Consider the following 16498-nt stretch of genomic DNA (forward strand, 5'->3'; position numbering starts at 1 on the left):
CGCAAATGGCTACCATATTGAAAAATATACTATTTTTGTATGATAATTATGGGTTTTGTATTTTATTTTAATAGAAGTTGATGTTGCTTTTGCAATTATCCATCAATTTTTTAAAATTAAACACTATCTACAGATTTGCATCGAAGCGTTTCTTATGATAGTGATTTTAATCACTGTCAGATTAAATCTATACTGGACCCTACTATGCAATGTCTCCACTATGCCGCGACCCCACTGTGCTACCGTTTTATTGTTTTATACTGTTTGCAATAAATTTAAAAAAAAAAATTTATTGTAAAATAATTTTTTTATAAATATTTTTTGTCTTATTGTTGTTTCTCAAATGACTGATACATTTATTATGTATTCATAAGTCATTATTATTTTTTTTTTATAAAATACATATTATATTTGTATTAAGCATGTATTAGATATATAATAGATGTTTATACCCCTGAAAAATTAAATATAGAATATTTACTTCATTAGTTGTATAAATAATGATGATTATATATAAAAATATATAAATATTTGGTTAACCTCTTAATGAAATAGACCAGATTATAAATTTACTTTATTAAAATTTTTTGAAGCTTAAAAGAAATCTTTGGAAATGGCCAGTAAGCCTATTTTTTAGTAAATATAAAATGTACTGAAGTGTATTAGTTTTTTTAAATTTTTACTTGTTGCAATTCTATAGGTAATGGTACAATATCAGACAAATTAACACATTCTTCATATCCATAATCAATAAATACAATATTGTAATTTTTTTCATCAATTTTGCTTGTTATTCTTGCTCTGTAGAAGCATCCATCAGCAACAGACTTAGCTCCAAATATTTCTAATAAGTTTGGTGGTTTACTATCACTAGTATTTCCTGAAATGCAATGTTTCATTTTAAATAACTACACTAGCTTAAATAATCAATATATACAGTTGTGTTACCAGGTTTTGACATCTTATTAAAGATAATACAAAAAATGTATTATTTTTTTAAAAGTTGAGAAAAAAAAACAAATCAAATATATCATTTTACATGTAATTAATTTTAACGATTTGCTTTAACTAAATGAACCAATCAAAACAAAGTTGTTAAAAAAATTTACTCAATTGAGCTTATTATAAAATTTGATTATGATTTTAAAAATCCATTGTTAATTCATGAAAAACTAAAAATCAATTTTTTTACTTTATGATTTATATAGCAACATGTTACAAAAAAATTTGTAATATTATAGACTGGTAGTAGCACACACAAATAAAGTTAAAAATTAATAAATTACAAAGTAAAAATATTTACTTTTGTAGTTAAATACTTTTATCATATCAAATCTAATTCGACAATAAATACTTTAAAAATATTAGAAATGAGTGATTTTAATTGTTTGTATGGAAAAAGCTGGTTGACCTACTTTTTATTTGAATAAGGAACATTTTTAAGGGTAATATCTTCAACTAAATACGAATTGTAATTATTTGACGTATTGTTGAAAAAAGTAGGTCAAGTTAGAGCAGAGAAAATAAATGATAGTCACAAAAATATGTCTTCTCAGCTTTGCATTGAAGCTAAAACTTAAAATATAGTAAAATAATTTTAATACGAATAAGAAATTTCTTCTTACAAGGAGCGACTAAAATTATGGGATCATTGATCTTTATTGAAGTTATTGAATCTAAATGAGATAAAAATCAAACGAGTTAAAAATTTATACTAACTTAAAAAGAATTAAGAAAAAATGCAAAAAATTCATTGCCATACGCGTGTTGGAACCTCGTATCCCAAGCGTGTAAAACATAAATTTTACCAACTCGGCAACCGTATGTTGTTACCGTCAGATGAAAAAATTGGCTATTTAAGCTAAACCAAATTTCAAGGTTACATTTCTCGACTTAAAAGAAGCAAACAAATTTAAATAAGTTTAACTTTCTATGCTATATTAATTTATATAATATTTATGAAAATCTGTACTCCAATTGTCAGGTATTTTAAAATAAAATAAAATACAAAACCCAGAATTTTAACACAAAAATAGCAAAATTTGAATACGGTAGTCATTTTTACCATGAAGTCAAATTTTTTTTTTCAAATTAAAGTATATTACATTAGTTTTAATTTAAGATATATATAAAAGTGTCAGTCTTTCCGGAACATTTTCAAAAGTTATGTTGAAAAAGTTAATTTTTTTTGAAAAAGTTGTCCTTTTGAATCCCCTTCTGTGGGCAGGGAAAAGGTCAAATTTATAAAAAAAAATATATAAAATGATAGGTAAATATCTAAGGTATCTATAAAAAAAAAAATTATATTGATTCGGTTATTTTTAAAAAAGTTATAGCAATTTTAAGTAAAAAAAATTGAAAAAATATCGCAAAATTAGCGATTTTTAAATTTGTAATTTATTGGGGGATTTCCCCCGTTTACGGGGAACGAGGGATTTTTTTCAATTTTTGAGGGTAATGTCTTCAACTAGATACGATTTGTGATCTTTTGACATATTTTTCATCAAAATCGGTTCAGTGAGAGCTGAGATTAAGCGTATACAGACACAATAAAATAAAAAAAAAAAACACATTATAGTAAAATTAATACCTTCTCAGCTTCGCATCAAAGCTAAAATTAATTTAGCACCATTATAAGGGATGATAGATTGACATAAAAAGTATTTTACTTAAAAATTAAAAAATAAATAGTTCCATACAAAATCAAAAAAATATTTCAAAAATTATTATTTTAAGAGAAATTTAGTGGTCAAGGATAATTCCATTACTCTGTATGTATATAACAAACCTAATGAACAATATGTATGAACCCTTTCAATAAGCTTCACAAACTCATCATTATGATCTTCAACTTTACGTACAAATATATTATTTAAGTCAATAAAGGCTGTCATGTATACAATGTCACCACTTTTCAATAAACTCAATGTGTCAACAAATTCATTAGTATTAGTATCTTTCTTTGCAACATGATCTATAAAACAATTAAAATAAAACTTGAAATAAAATTAATACATTTTGCATCAATAAAAAGAAAATATCTGCATAAATTTTACTGAATTTGATTATGAAAAATAATTATAATTTTTCTTCAACTCAAAGGTTAAAAATATAATTTTAATTAACTCATTTGATATTCTATTAATCAAAAAAAATTTTATCATATAGAATTTTCATCGATCATACTAAAATTTTAATAATTTAAAATTACATTTCACTTAAAAAAAAAACTCTAATTCTAAAACAATATTTTGCATTTTAGAAGCATAACAGCATTAAACTATGTTCCTTTGTTATTGATTTTTAAATGGAAGTTAAAATTGTATACATTTTATATTTCTAAATAATTTTATATTTTTACTTTTATCTGTATTATTTTCATCAGCTAATAACTTTGTTAGTTTTTCATTAACATTTTCATTACCATTCTCTGTGATTAAAACAACTTTTTTTAAAGATTCTAATGGATCAAAATCCTGAAAAAGAAATTCTTTTTAATTAAGAAAATTATGATCATCAAAAGCTCTTTTTTAAGGAAGAACTTTAATTTACAATTATATACAAAATCAAATCTTAAATGATTAATTTAAATAAATATAGTTTAAAAGCTTTTTTTTCAGTTTTTTTTTACTATATTTATTTTTTACTTTTTTATGACATTGCTATCACAGTCACGGAGTGTTAATTGTAAATTATGACTATCAATAGATAAAATTTCTGTATTGGAAGTTAGTATATTTTTAAATTCACAACTATGTCTTACTACTATTTTTAATAAAGGCTATATACCTACGAATATCGTCATAAAAAAATTATACAGGATTAGTGTTTCCGGCGTGTGGTGAGCAGGGTGGGGTGAATGCGATAATAATAGCACGTGGCGCGTGGAGAGTTACAAACATACAACAAACATTCATGTGAAACTAATATAAGCGTGTTAAAAAGGAGTCAATAGGTTGGTGGTTACTTGTAGTTATTCATGATCTTCTACACACATGCAGGCTTACCACTGGCCATATTTAGTGTCTCGCACTATCATAGTTGAACATCTCGAAGTTTAAAAATAAAATAAAAGAAGGACAAAAAAGAATAGCAGATGATTAAAAAAAGGACAACGTGGTTTTCACTATGAAAATATGCACAACATTTTCATCTGTTCATCTCCGTAGCAAATGGTGATAGTTTATATATAGTCATATAGAGGCCGGTAGTAAGATGACGGGTAATAGTGGTGCAAACTTGGAACAGGTTCATAGGGAGTTACATAAATATTGGGGATGCACTGTGTGTGGTCAGCTGTCACAACAAACTGGGTACTGACCACTGGACAGGTTGATTTGTACACGATTAATTTAATAATTGAGGACATATTTAACACCTACTGTACATATGATCGACTAATGTCCTAATAATTTATATAAATTGTATAAATTTTGTAATATTATACCTGTGGATAGGGGCTAAGAATACTTTCACGGCCCCTATTCTACCAGTCGTAAGTGGCGACTAATGAGGTTGTGTCAGGTCGACAGCAGGCGTAAAACTTTTTGTCAAAAAAGTATGAGGAATCCTGAACAAAACTTAGGCGGATTGTCCCATCACGGATGTACACAGGGACAACAGATAGTAGTTAAAAACGGAGAAAGCCTAAAGAATAAAGTGTTTGATACCAGCCGGAAAACTTGTGCGGGAGCTGTTTCACCAGTCATGTGTACAGATCTACCCAATGCTTGTAGTGTTAACTGTGTAGGGACATGATCACTTAACTATAGGCTGGACTCATGTATAAGGGAGAAAGATAGATACAAAGTAAGAATAGGTACATGGAATGTTGGAACATTAACTGGTAGAAGTAGAGAATTAGTAGAAGTATTGAAGAGGAGAAAAGTTAACATTTGTGTATGCAGGAAACTAAGTGGAAAGGAGCGAAATCAAGGGAAATAGGTGAAGGTTATAAAATAATATACTCAGGGAAGTCTAGTACAAAGAATGGTGTAGGGATAATAATGGATGAGGAGATGAAAAGTAAAGTAGTAGAAGTAGGTAGGAAAACTAACAGAATTATAGTCGTGAAATTGATATTCGAACAAAAAGTGCTGAATGTAATAAGTGTCTATGCACCACAGGTAGGATGTGATGAAATAGACGAGGAAGTGTTTTGAAGAGAGATGAATGAGGCGATGCAAGAGGTATCTGGCAATGAGGATACGGTGATAGGTGGAGATATGAATGGACATGTAAGTAATCAGAGGAGAGGATATGAAATTTAATAATGAGTTAAGGATTGTCAAGTTATAGCAGACAAGAGTATAACTACACAGCATAGACTGATGGTAATGGAGTTTTGGTGTACTGAGAACAGAATATACAAAAATTGAAGGAACACGGGAGAAAAATCGAAAATCCGGTGGTGGAAATTGAAAGAGGAAAATGAAAAAGAGTTTGTCAAGACAGTAAAAGAGAGGACAGTGTGGTATGTCGAAGATGATATAAATGATGTGTGAAATAGATTTGCTAGTTGTGTAAAGAATATTGCAAAAGAGATAATTGGTGAGAGTAAGAGAAGAATGCCAGGAAACAAGGAAACCTTGGGATGAGGATGTTAAAAAAATTATAGAAAGTAAGAAAAAGCAATTCAAAATATGACAGAAGAGCAAAAGGAGAGAAGATTGAATGGAGTATAAAAGCTTGTGCAAAGAAGCCAAATGTGCAGTAAGTAAGGCGAAGTTAAAAAGATATGATGAGTAGTATAATAGGCTAAGAACAAAGGAATGCGAGAAAGAAATCTATATACTTGCAAAAGTAAGAGAGAAAAGGACTAAAGATTATCATTATATAAGGTGTATAAAAAGTGTTGATCATAGGGTACTCTAAAGTGATGATGATGTGAAAAAAGGTGAAGAGTATTTTGAAAAATTACTGAATGAGGAGTATTCAAAAGAGACATTAAATGATATCTCGTGAAATGAGGGACTGGTAGAATTAATTAGTGAAAAGATGTATCGGAGGCCGTGGCATCAATGAAAAAGAATAAAGCGATGGGGCCAGATGAAGTGCCAGTAGAAGTATGGAAAATATTAGGTGGTGTTGGCATAAGGTGGTTGAAGGAACTTTCAAATAAAATCTTATTAGAAGGGAAAATTCCAAATGAATGGGGGAATAGTATTGTGGTGACGGTATTTAAAGGTAAAAGTGACATACAGGAGTCTGGAATTTAGAGGCATAAATAAAGCTTATGAGTCATAGTATAAAAATTTGGGAAAATGTAATAGATAAGAGAATAAGAAATAAGATATCAGTATCTAAAAACCAGTTTGGATTTATGCCTGGTAAGTCAACAATGGACCCATTATTTTGTGTGAGGCAATTAATAGAAGTTTAGGGAAACGAAGAAAAAGCTGTGTATGGTATTTATATATTTGGAGAAAGCATATGATAGAGTGCCAAGAGAGGTTCTAAAGTGGGCATTAATGAGAAAAGGAGTCCTGAAAAGGTACATTAATATAATAAAGGATATGTATGATGGCACTTGTACTAGGGTAAAAAGTGTGGGAGGAATAACAGAAGGTATTCGGGTAAGAGTAGGAGTGCATCAGGGTTCTGCTTTTAGACCTTACTTATTTTCTATTGTGATGGATGAAATTACTAGACATTCAAGGAGAGGTGCTGTGGTGCATTAGGGTGGCCCTTAAAAATCGAATGTCTTTTTTTTTTTTACGCTACCCCTTAATTTTTTTTTAATGGTCAAAAAAATGAGCTGTGCAAAATTTGGGACCAATCCGTTAAGGTTAACCCGTGCCCCCGGGCCTATTAAGTTGAGTTATAGAGTCAAATTTAATAGAAATAACTGATCTATGTCTCATAACTTTTTTTGCTCTTAACTTAGAATAATAAAAGTAAAACTCAAGTAAAGGAAATTTTACAGGAAATTCAAAAATAATAACTTCAATGTTGTTTTCTCAATAAATAGCCCACAAAAACACTACATACAGTAAAAAACATGTAAAAGTCTTAAAATACGTTATAACTGATTTTGTTGATTTTTAATTATTTATTTTCATTTTATTTTTTGGAAAACGCATATTCATTTAAAAAAAGATTCTAGAAGTTTAATTTTTTATGCCAAGTACGATAATTATATTAGATTTATTATTTTATGGACAGTTAATTAATGATTAATTACAAATTTAACAAAATTGATTGTATTATTACATTTTGTCGTATCAATATATCAATTTTGGTTTACTGAATTACTTTAAGATAGTACCAATTATATTATTATTAAAGATAAGTATATTTGAGTTATTTTCGACAACTGACATAATTTGTGTCGTATAAATGCAGCAGACAATTTGTGAACACGTTAAATATATTTTACCTGTTTATTATTATATATTAAATGATACGTTTTAATCACAAATGTACAATACTTTTAGCGTCTTTTAAAGTATTACGAACTAATATTTATCTTATTGGTAATTATTCCCACGAAATAACTGGTAGTAAGTTACCATCAAATTTACAACTATTTAATCTGAACACTGATTTTTTGAAAATTGATCCATCATTTTGGAGTGCGAACAACAGTTACATAAATGCTTTAAATACTATAAGTAAATTACGAGTCATTAATGATACAGCCTAGCGTGGCATTAAATTAATCTAAGACTACATTAAATATAAACTACAAATGAAGAACAGAAACAATACGTTTTACAAATAGTAAGTAATTATCGGAAAAAATTTCCTAATTGTAAAAAAAGTACATTATCAAAAAATATATTATAATAATATAATTTAATTATTGTTAAAATATTTTTTTTAAAGTTATTATTATTTAAAAAAAAATAAATTAAAAATTGTTAATAACAATTAAATTAAACTGTTAGGTTTGTAATTAATCATTAATTAACTGTCCATAAAATAATAAATCTAATATAATTATCGTACTTGGCATAAAAAATTAAACTTCTAGAATCTTTTTTTAAACGAATATGCGTTTTCCAAAAAATAAAATGAAAATAAATAATTAAAAATCAACAAAATCAGTTATAACGTATTTTAAGACTTTTACATGTTTTTTACTGTATGTAGTGTTTTTGTGGGCTATTTATTGAGAAAACAACATTGAAGTTATTATTTTTGAATTTCCTGTAAAATTTCCTTTACTTGAGTTTTACTTTTATTATTCTAAGTTAAGAGCAAAAAAAGTTATGAGACATAGATCAGTCATTTCTATTAAATTTGACTCTATAACTCAACTTAATAGGCCCGGGGGCACGGGTTAACCTTAACGGATTGGTCCCAAATTTTGAACAGCTCATTTTTTTGACCTATTAAAAAAAAATTAAGAGGTAGCGTAAAAAAAAAAAAGACATTCGATTTTTGAGGGCCACCCTAGTGGTGCATATTGTTTGCTGACAATATAGTATTAATAGGAAAAAATAGGGAGGAAATTAATCAAAGGCTAGAGATGTGGAGATCAGCTCTTAAAGAAAAGGGTTTAAGATTAAATATGAGTAAGACAGAGTATATCGAGTACGAGTTTGATAAAGAATACGAGGTAGGTGAAATAAGAAGATCAGTGACAAAAAGAGAGGACGTGATTGGAAAGGTAGAAAGTTTTAAGTATTTAGGATCAGTTGTGCAAAAGAGCGGTGGTATTGACGAGGATGTAAGACACAGGATTAAGTGTGGGTGGTTGAAGTGGAGAGAAACGTCTGGCGTCTTATGTGATAAAATAATTCCAATGAGGCTGAAAGATAAATTCTATAAGACTGTAATAAGGTTTGCGATGATGTATGGTTCAGAGTATTGGGCGGTTGATAAGAAAGTAGAGCAAAGAATGAGTTTAGCAGAGATTAGAATGCTTAGATGAATGAGTGGAGTGACTAGAAAAGATAGAATAAGGAACGAGCATATAAGTGGGAGTATAGGTGTAGCGTCAATTGTGGATAAGATGAGAGAAAATAAACTTAGATGGTTTGGTCATGTTATGAGGAGAGAAGAATCGGAAACCGTAAGAACAGTTGTACCTATGAATGTTGAAGGAAGAAGAAGTAGAGGAAGACCAAGAAAGAGATGGAGAGATGTTATTGAATGCAATATGAGGACAGCTAATGTGAGCGTAGAGGATGTGGAAGATTGTGTCAAGTGGAAGTTTAGGATAAGGGTGGCCGACCCCAAGTAGTTGGGATTAAGGCGAGGAAGAAGAAGAAGTATAAATTTTGTAATATTACAAATGCTAAACACATTATCTTAACATTAGAAGTTTATTTTAAGTTTTAGGAAATATTAATATAATATACATTTCATTATTTTCTACTGTGATGGTGTCATGTTACCATTATTGTTCTGATATTAGCAACTGATGAATTGACAATAAAAAATAATTATTTCGAAATTAGCAAACAATCTAACACTATTTAAACTCAAAGAACCTGACCATTATGGTCAGTTAACTCTAGTACGTAGCCATATGCTTTGTCATTCATTAGTTTTTAACAGCCTGCAGTCTTTCAATAACTTACACCAAATAAATTAAAAAAAAAAATTGAAAATTTTGCTGATTTTTATATTTTGCAAAAGTTTTTCTTTTCAAATTTAATGGTAAATATGTAAAAAATATTTGAATATTTTTAAACAATATTTTCTAATTTTGAATAAATAATAATTCATAAAAATGTTTACTATTGAGCTACATATAATCCCTTCAATCCAATATAACATTTTTACTCTAAATTAATTAAATTGAACTTTATCTAAAACAAATTCAGTAATAAATTTAATTATTTAATTTGAACATACTATGATCATCGGTATATAACTTTGCATTAATTTAATCACATATTCTTTGGCAGCTTTTGTTAAAGGTTTTGAATCTAAACCCTTTAATGTTACAGTACTAATGTTTGATGGGCACTAAAATAACACAATAGAAATAAAAAATCAGGGAATTAACTTGTAACTGCATTAAATTACCATTAGATCTTTGGGCAAATCAACTATGTCCAATATGTGCACTGTATCTTTATCGCCAAAATCAATAAACTGAATTAAATAACTATCATTATCTACTTTATCTAAAATTACTCCTCTGTAGAAATTTTCATCTAGGCTTGATTTAGCTCCAATTAAATCTCCTATTTTTGGAAGTCTTTTTATTGCTTCAGCTAAAATGTTGAGTACATATTTAAATTTAGTTATAAAATAGTTACAATAAGATATTATGAAGATTAAATAATTAAAACTAGAATTTACAACTTATATCATGTTAAGAATTTCAATGCACAGCTAAGTATCAAAGCTGTGCAATAAAAAATAACAAACTATTTACATTCACAATTTACTAATAACATTGATGCAAAACTGAAAAGGTATTAATTTTACTATGTGTATTTAATTTTTTTAGCTTCGATGCAAAACTGAGAAGATATTAATTTTACTATAATGTGTTTTTTTTTGTCTGTTACCACTTTTACTCAGCTCTCACTGGACAGATTTCTTTTTATGATACGTCAAAAATCACAAATAATACCTTGTTAAAGACATTGCCCACAAAAATTTTAATCAATTAAAATATATTTCATATTTCCAATAATAGTTTTGAAAAATATTGTGTGTAATGAAAAAGTTGCAAACAATTAGTTGTTACTAGTGATGGGAAATATCGAATAGTAACTATCGAACTATTCGAATAGTAAAAATATTCGATAGTTACACATATATTCAAATATTTATAAAAATTATTTGATAGTCTATTCGAATAGTTTTTAAAACTATTCGGTACCTCCATTCGAATATTTTTTAAAATATTTGATAGCCTATTCGAATAGTTTTTAAAACTATTCGGTACCTCCATTCAAATAGTTTTTAAAATATTTGAAAATGCCCATCACTAATTTTTTTTATTATTAATTATATCCTATTTATAATCGTAGTACCCTGAATAAACAGTTTTAAACAATCTTATTTAGTCGTTAGTGTTATTAAAACAGCAAAACTATAAATCTGACTATAATTTTAAATAAGACCAATGTTTTAAAAATTTAACTTGACATATTTTTTTTACGAAACATTTTGTTGTAAAATGATTATTTTGAGAATTAAGAATGATTTATATTCAAAAAATTAATTTTAGCAAATTATTTTTTTATCTTATTTCTTTGAGCAAGTAAAAATAATTTTAGAAAATTGTTGTGAAAATAATTTTAGAAGAAAATATTAAAATCTATAATTCATATTCTATACATTGTTACGCTAAGTATTCAATGATTAACCGACTAATAAAAATAGTTCATATAATTTTTGAAGAAGAGCAGTATTTATTGTTGTCGCCACTTTTACAAATGTAAAAATTTAAAACTCGCTGTCCTCTTTATTGGTGTTATGCCTTTATATGACAAAAGAGCATGTAATGCTAGACTAAGAACAGTATACAAGGTATTAAGTGTAAAATAAGACTTTAGTATTTACGAATACTTCGGTTGCGCATAGAACAAACCTTTCCGATAAAACTGAAAATATATCATTAGTCATCGGAAAAAAGAACTGCCTTTTAATTTTCAACCCATATTTATCAGTTTTTACCAACGACTCACAAATTAAAAATAAATAAAATAGTACTTTTTACTGTTATTAATTGTATAATAATTTATTTTAAGTATTTGTTAATTATCTTCTTATTATAATTAAGTGTAGTTAATAAAAATTTTAGTTAGAACTAATCAAATATTTTTTGAAACCATTCGCTAGCCCATTCAAATGTTTTTAAAAACTATTCGAATAGTATTTGATAGTTTTATTAAAAGCATAATTTTGATATTGAAATAGGAAACAATAAAAAGCTATTGCAAATATAATATTATAAGGTAAAAACAATACCTGATGAACAAAATAAATCTACTTCATCTAATAATTTATGGAATTCCTCATTATTATCTTTTAATTTTCTTACATATATTTCTGTCAAATTTTCAAAAGCTGACATGTAAACTTTGTCTCCTGGGTACAAATATTTTTCTCCGAGATCATTTAATGGTTTATTAAGAGTATCTATAAATGAATAGACTTTTACTTAAATAATTACCATTAGTTAGTCATTAAATGAATAAATAACCTAATATCGTTTCAATTTCAGTATTATTTTTTTTGGTACAATTGTTTTCAATTTCATTTGAGTCACATATTAATTTATTTAAATGTTCATTCACTATTATATGATTTGAAGTTTTCAACACTACAAAATTTTGATAAATATATTCCTATAGTAATAAAATTTAATAGTTAACAAATTATATTTTAAAAAAAATAATAAAAAAAAAAAAACTTACAATTATCAAAGATTCATTTTCACACAAATGGGTAATATAATCTTTAGCTGCATTTGTCAAAGTTGTCAATTGAACATCTTTCAAAATTAAATGATGTATACTTGGAGTTACCTGAAGTTAAAGTAGTATGAATGCATTTAATCATCAAAACATTCAATTATCAATATACCAAATCAAATATATTTAAAGTTAGTTATAAAAACAAAGACTAAAAAATGATATTCTAGCTATGCAGATTAAAAGAATTAATAGAGAATGGAAAATTCTCCTATCCTTAAATATTAAAAAAAAACGAGTTCATAGATATAAGTTTAATTATATTTACTTCACATTTAGTTTTAAATGTGTTCTAATTCTATTTACAGGTAAATTCTGTTAATTTACTTAAATTTGAATTTTGTGTATAAGAATGCAAGTTTAAATTAGGAGTCTAAAAAAACTTTTCTGGTAATTTTTTAGTATTTGTATTTCTTTATAGCAAAAACTATAACTTTTATGATAAGTTGGTGAATTTACAATAAATAATATATCTCGAATGAATTAGTTTATATTTATAAATAAAAACAAATAAAACTAATGATAGTAAATAGAGACAATTAATTTAATTTTTTATTTAATTTAACTTACCTATATTTTCATAATTTTTCATCACTAAGTAGTACTGTTGTAACTTATTAACAAATAAATTTATAAAATATTTATTTTTACTTACCTGTTTTAAATTGTTTGAAAGGAAAACAATGTCTGTTATATTTAAACATTCCTCATTTCCATAATCAATAAACTGTAATTTATAGTTATTGTCACTTAAAATTTCAATAACTCTACCTCTATAAAAATTTCCATCTAATAGTGATTTAGCACCAACTATTTCATTCAACTTTAATGAATCAACAGTTTTTGCTAAAAACATAATTAAGGTATTTTATTTCTATTTTTAATTATATTTTAATTTTTTAATACCAGATGCACAATAAGAGTTGACTTCTTCAATAAAATTTAAGAATTCACTAGTTTCATCTTCTATTTTACGCACGTAAACATTAAGAGTATCTTTGAATTCAGTAATATAAACAGCATCACCTTTGCATAGAGTTAAACATTCATCACCATTTTTGCTATCCTCATGAACAATGACTTCTATCACAAATAACAAAAATTGCAGCAAATTTAATTAAAAATTATAAAATACAAACTGAAATATAATTTAGTATTATATACAATGATTTATTGAGTATACTGTCCCCTATTTTTTCATAAAAATGTACAGATTAAAATTTTGTTTATTTTTATAAACCATAGTAAATAGTAAGTTTATTTTCAGAAAAATTATTTTCTAAGGGTAGATTTTAGGGTTAACTTTAGAAAGCTAAATGGTAACCTATTACTATATTTTTACTAATAAATGGTGAACATTCTAATTTTGAATGTTCAATAATCAGTTTTATAGTATTACTTTATGAGTTATTAGCAGTTATAGATTTAAAATTGTAAGGAGTGGTGTAGTACCAGTATTAGTTACAATATTTTGTAACACACTCCTATTACTTTTAATTAAAAATTATAATAATTAAAAAAATAATAACACAAAACTTGTTTAAACTTAAAATTTTATTTAGTTTACTTTAAATTTAATAGTATAAAAATTATACATTCCCATTTAATTTTCAAAAGTTTCCCTGTGAAATAATTGTTTCTTATTATAATCTTGATATTTACTATGTTTCATAAAAATAAATCAATTAAACCTGTGCAATTTTATGAAAAAAACATTATTTGATAAAAAAATGAGAGATAGTGTTCTTAATGAATAACATTGTATAAATATTATTTTATTAATATAATAATAATAATAATCTTACATAATCAATAGTTTTATTAAATCAGTAAATTATTCCATTTAACACAAAATAATTAACTATAATTTAATGACCACACATAAAAATGTTAAATTAGTTATACAGTACATAGATACACAGTATGTTATACAAAGGCTAATTTAAATATGTGCAGCCAACTTTTCTCTAAGTTAAATTTTTTTATATTATTTAAATATAAGAATTATTTTTTAGCTTCGATGGAAAGCTGAGAAAGTAATTTTACCATGATGCGTTTTTTTGCGTCTTTTACCACTTTTTAACACGCTTATATTAGTTTCACATGTATGTTTGTTGTTTATTGTTTGTAACTCTCCACGCACCACCTATAATTTATTCTCGCGTATCCCGTCATATTATATATTATAATACGTTTACGTACTTAAGTCGCCTTACTATATACAGGGTGATTTATTAAAGATAAGACACTCATTTTCTCAGTAACTATTGAAAATTTTTTATTTTTGATAAGGAAAATATTGTTTGATTCAAAAAACTCTACAACAATATGTAGTAAAAACATAATTTTTTTCATCCCTTCAAGGTTAAAGAACATTAACTTGAATTTTTTCAAATAGGAACCCCTATTTTGAATTTGTTATTATGATTTAAAATAAAAATACAAACAACTTTGCACCGATAATTTTTTTTTTTTCAATCAAATGTTCATCTGTTACAACTTGTTAAAGTTAAATGATTTTGGACTACATTTCTATTATTATTTTACTGTTTTGAATACAGAAGTTTCTATTAGTACCCTGATTTCCCGTTACTCGTTAAAACCATGATATTGATAGTATAATTATTTTTCATAATTATTTAAGAATTTTAAAAGACCCTATTTATAAGTATTATACATATTTCCATATGGCATCTTTTAAAAATTAAAATGACAAAAAATAAAAATTCAATGTGTTTAACAGTAAATTTAAAATTTAAATAATTTTCCAATTAGTTGAATTACACTATAACTGGGTCATTTTAATTTTACAAAATTTTAAATTGTTATAAAAAAATAAAAAAATTCAAAAAATTAGTTTAAAAGAATATTAAAATTTGTTTAAAGATTGATTATGAAAATGTATTAAATTATGACATAACTATAAAGTTATTAAAAACTTATTTTCTAATAAATAAAATGATTAAAAATGTATGTTTGCATTAAAAACTTAAGTTGATATCATTCAAAAGCATAAAGGATGTAACTAAATCATACTAAGTCAACAAAACTTATTATATAAGGAAATTATTTATAATTTAAAAAGCCAATAAAATGTTTGATAAAAAAAAATCGAGTGATCAACAATAAATCACTCTATATGACAATAGTTTTATTTTCAGTAACTTTAGAAATAAAACAACATCAATTTATTATTTGAGGAAAATTAATGCTATTAATACTAAAAATTAAACAACATACCTGAAAGTGTATTAAGAGATATATTCCGAGTTTTTAAATCTTGATTACTTATTAGTTTATTTAAGGTTTCATTAACATTTTCATTGTTTACAACTTTTAACAAAGTAACATCTCTAAGAGGGATTTCATTACTAAAATTCTAAAAAGAAAAATAATTAATTTTAATACAAAGTTTCAAAGTTAGTTTTATCATAATACAAACAATTATCATTGGCTCATAATTTTCTAACAAATTTGAAATGTACTCTTTGGCAAGATCACTCAAAGAACTTGACAAATTAATTCCTTTTAGAGTTATTGCCTTTACTGTAGAGAGTATCTATTATTATACACAAAATATTTTAATCAACAAATTATTGTTTAGAATTTTAAATACTCACCATGTATTCTATAGGAATTTCAACTATATTTGATATTGGTACAGTATCTTTGTCTCCATAATCAATGTATCGAATTAAATAATTATTACTATCAATTTGATTTAATACTTCTCCCCTATAAAATCTACCATCAATAACTGATTTAACTCCAACCATCTGACCAATTGATAAAGTTTTATTGATGAGGGGAGCTTAAATAATAACAAAAATTATCAAATGGCACAAATAGTAATAAAATAAAATAATAAGCAAAATAGTTTATCGGAACATTTTTGTTGCTTGAAGTGCTTAAGGATGTATCCTTATCGGAACATTGTTATATTACATTATTACACTATATAAATTATTGATATTTTATTATTACAATTTAAAGGTGTTGGGAAAGTTAAAAATAAAGAAGCTTAGATTAAACTAATGGAAGTTAAATATATATCAAAACAACTTTATAGATGTTAAATACTGGATTAAAAAGAATTTGAGCTTCAAATC

The 16498-nt window shown here is 25.8% G+C and overlaps 1 protein-coding gene across 5 annotated transcripts in view; it reads right to left on the bottom strand.

Moving 5' to 3' along the window:
- LOC126906674 (uncharacterized) overlaps positions 1-16498 on the bottom strand; it is a 52258-nt gene that overhangs the window by 25178 nt on the left and 10582 nt on the right. For 4 of the 5 annotated variants that reach the window (XM_050687386.1, XM_050687384.1, XM_050687385.1 and 1 more), the window contains 13 exons: positions 16010-16200; positions 15832-15948; positions 15630-15768; positions 13296-13472; positions 13045-13235; positions 12333-12443; positions 12119-12263; positions 11884-12054; positions 9982-10172; positions 9808-9921; positions 3362-3476; positions 2789-2974; positions 684-880 (listed from right to left, as the gene is read on the bottom strand). In XM_050687386.1, the coding sequence (XP_050543343.1) occupies positions 684-880; positions 2789-2974; positions 3362-3476; positions 9808-9921; positions 9982-10172; positions 11884-12054; positions 12119-12263; positions 12333-12443; positions 13045-13235; positions 13296-13472; positions 15630-15768; positions 15832-15948; positions 16010-16200 (2045 nt within the window). The remainder of the gene's footprint in view (positions 1-683; positions 881-2788; positions 2975-3361; positions 3477-9807; positions 9922-9981; positions 10173-11883; positions 12055-12118; positions 12264-12332; positions 12444-13044; positions 13236-13295; positions 13473-15629; positions 15769-15831; positions 15949-16009; positions 16201-16498) is intronic. The other variant, XM_050687387.1, reaches the window with a different exon arrangement.

This window comes from Daktulosphaira vitifoliae, unplaced genomic scaffold, assembly GCF_025091365.1.
Source record: "Daktulosphaira vitifoliae isolate Bord-2020 unplaced genomic scaffold, ASM2509136v1 Scaffold_5, whole genome shotgun sequence".
NCBI classification, from domain to species: Eukaryota; Metazoa; Arthropoda; class Insecta; order Hemiptera; family Phylloxeridae; genus Daktulosphaira; species Daktulosphaira vitifoliae.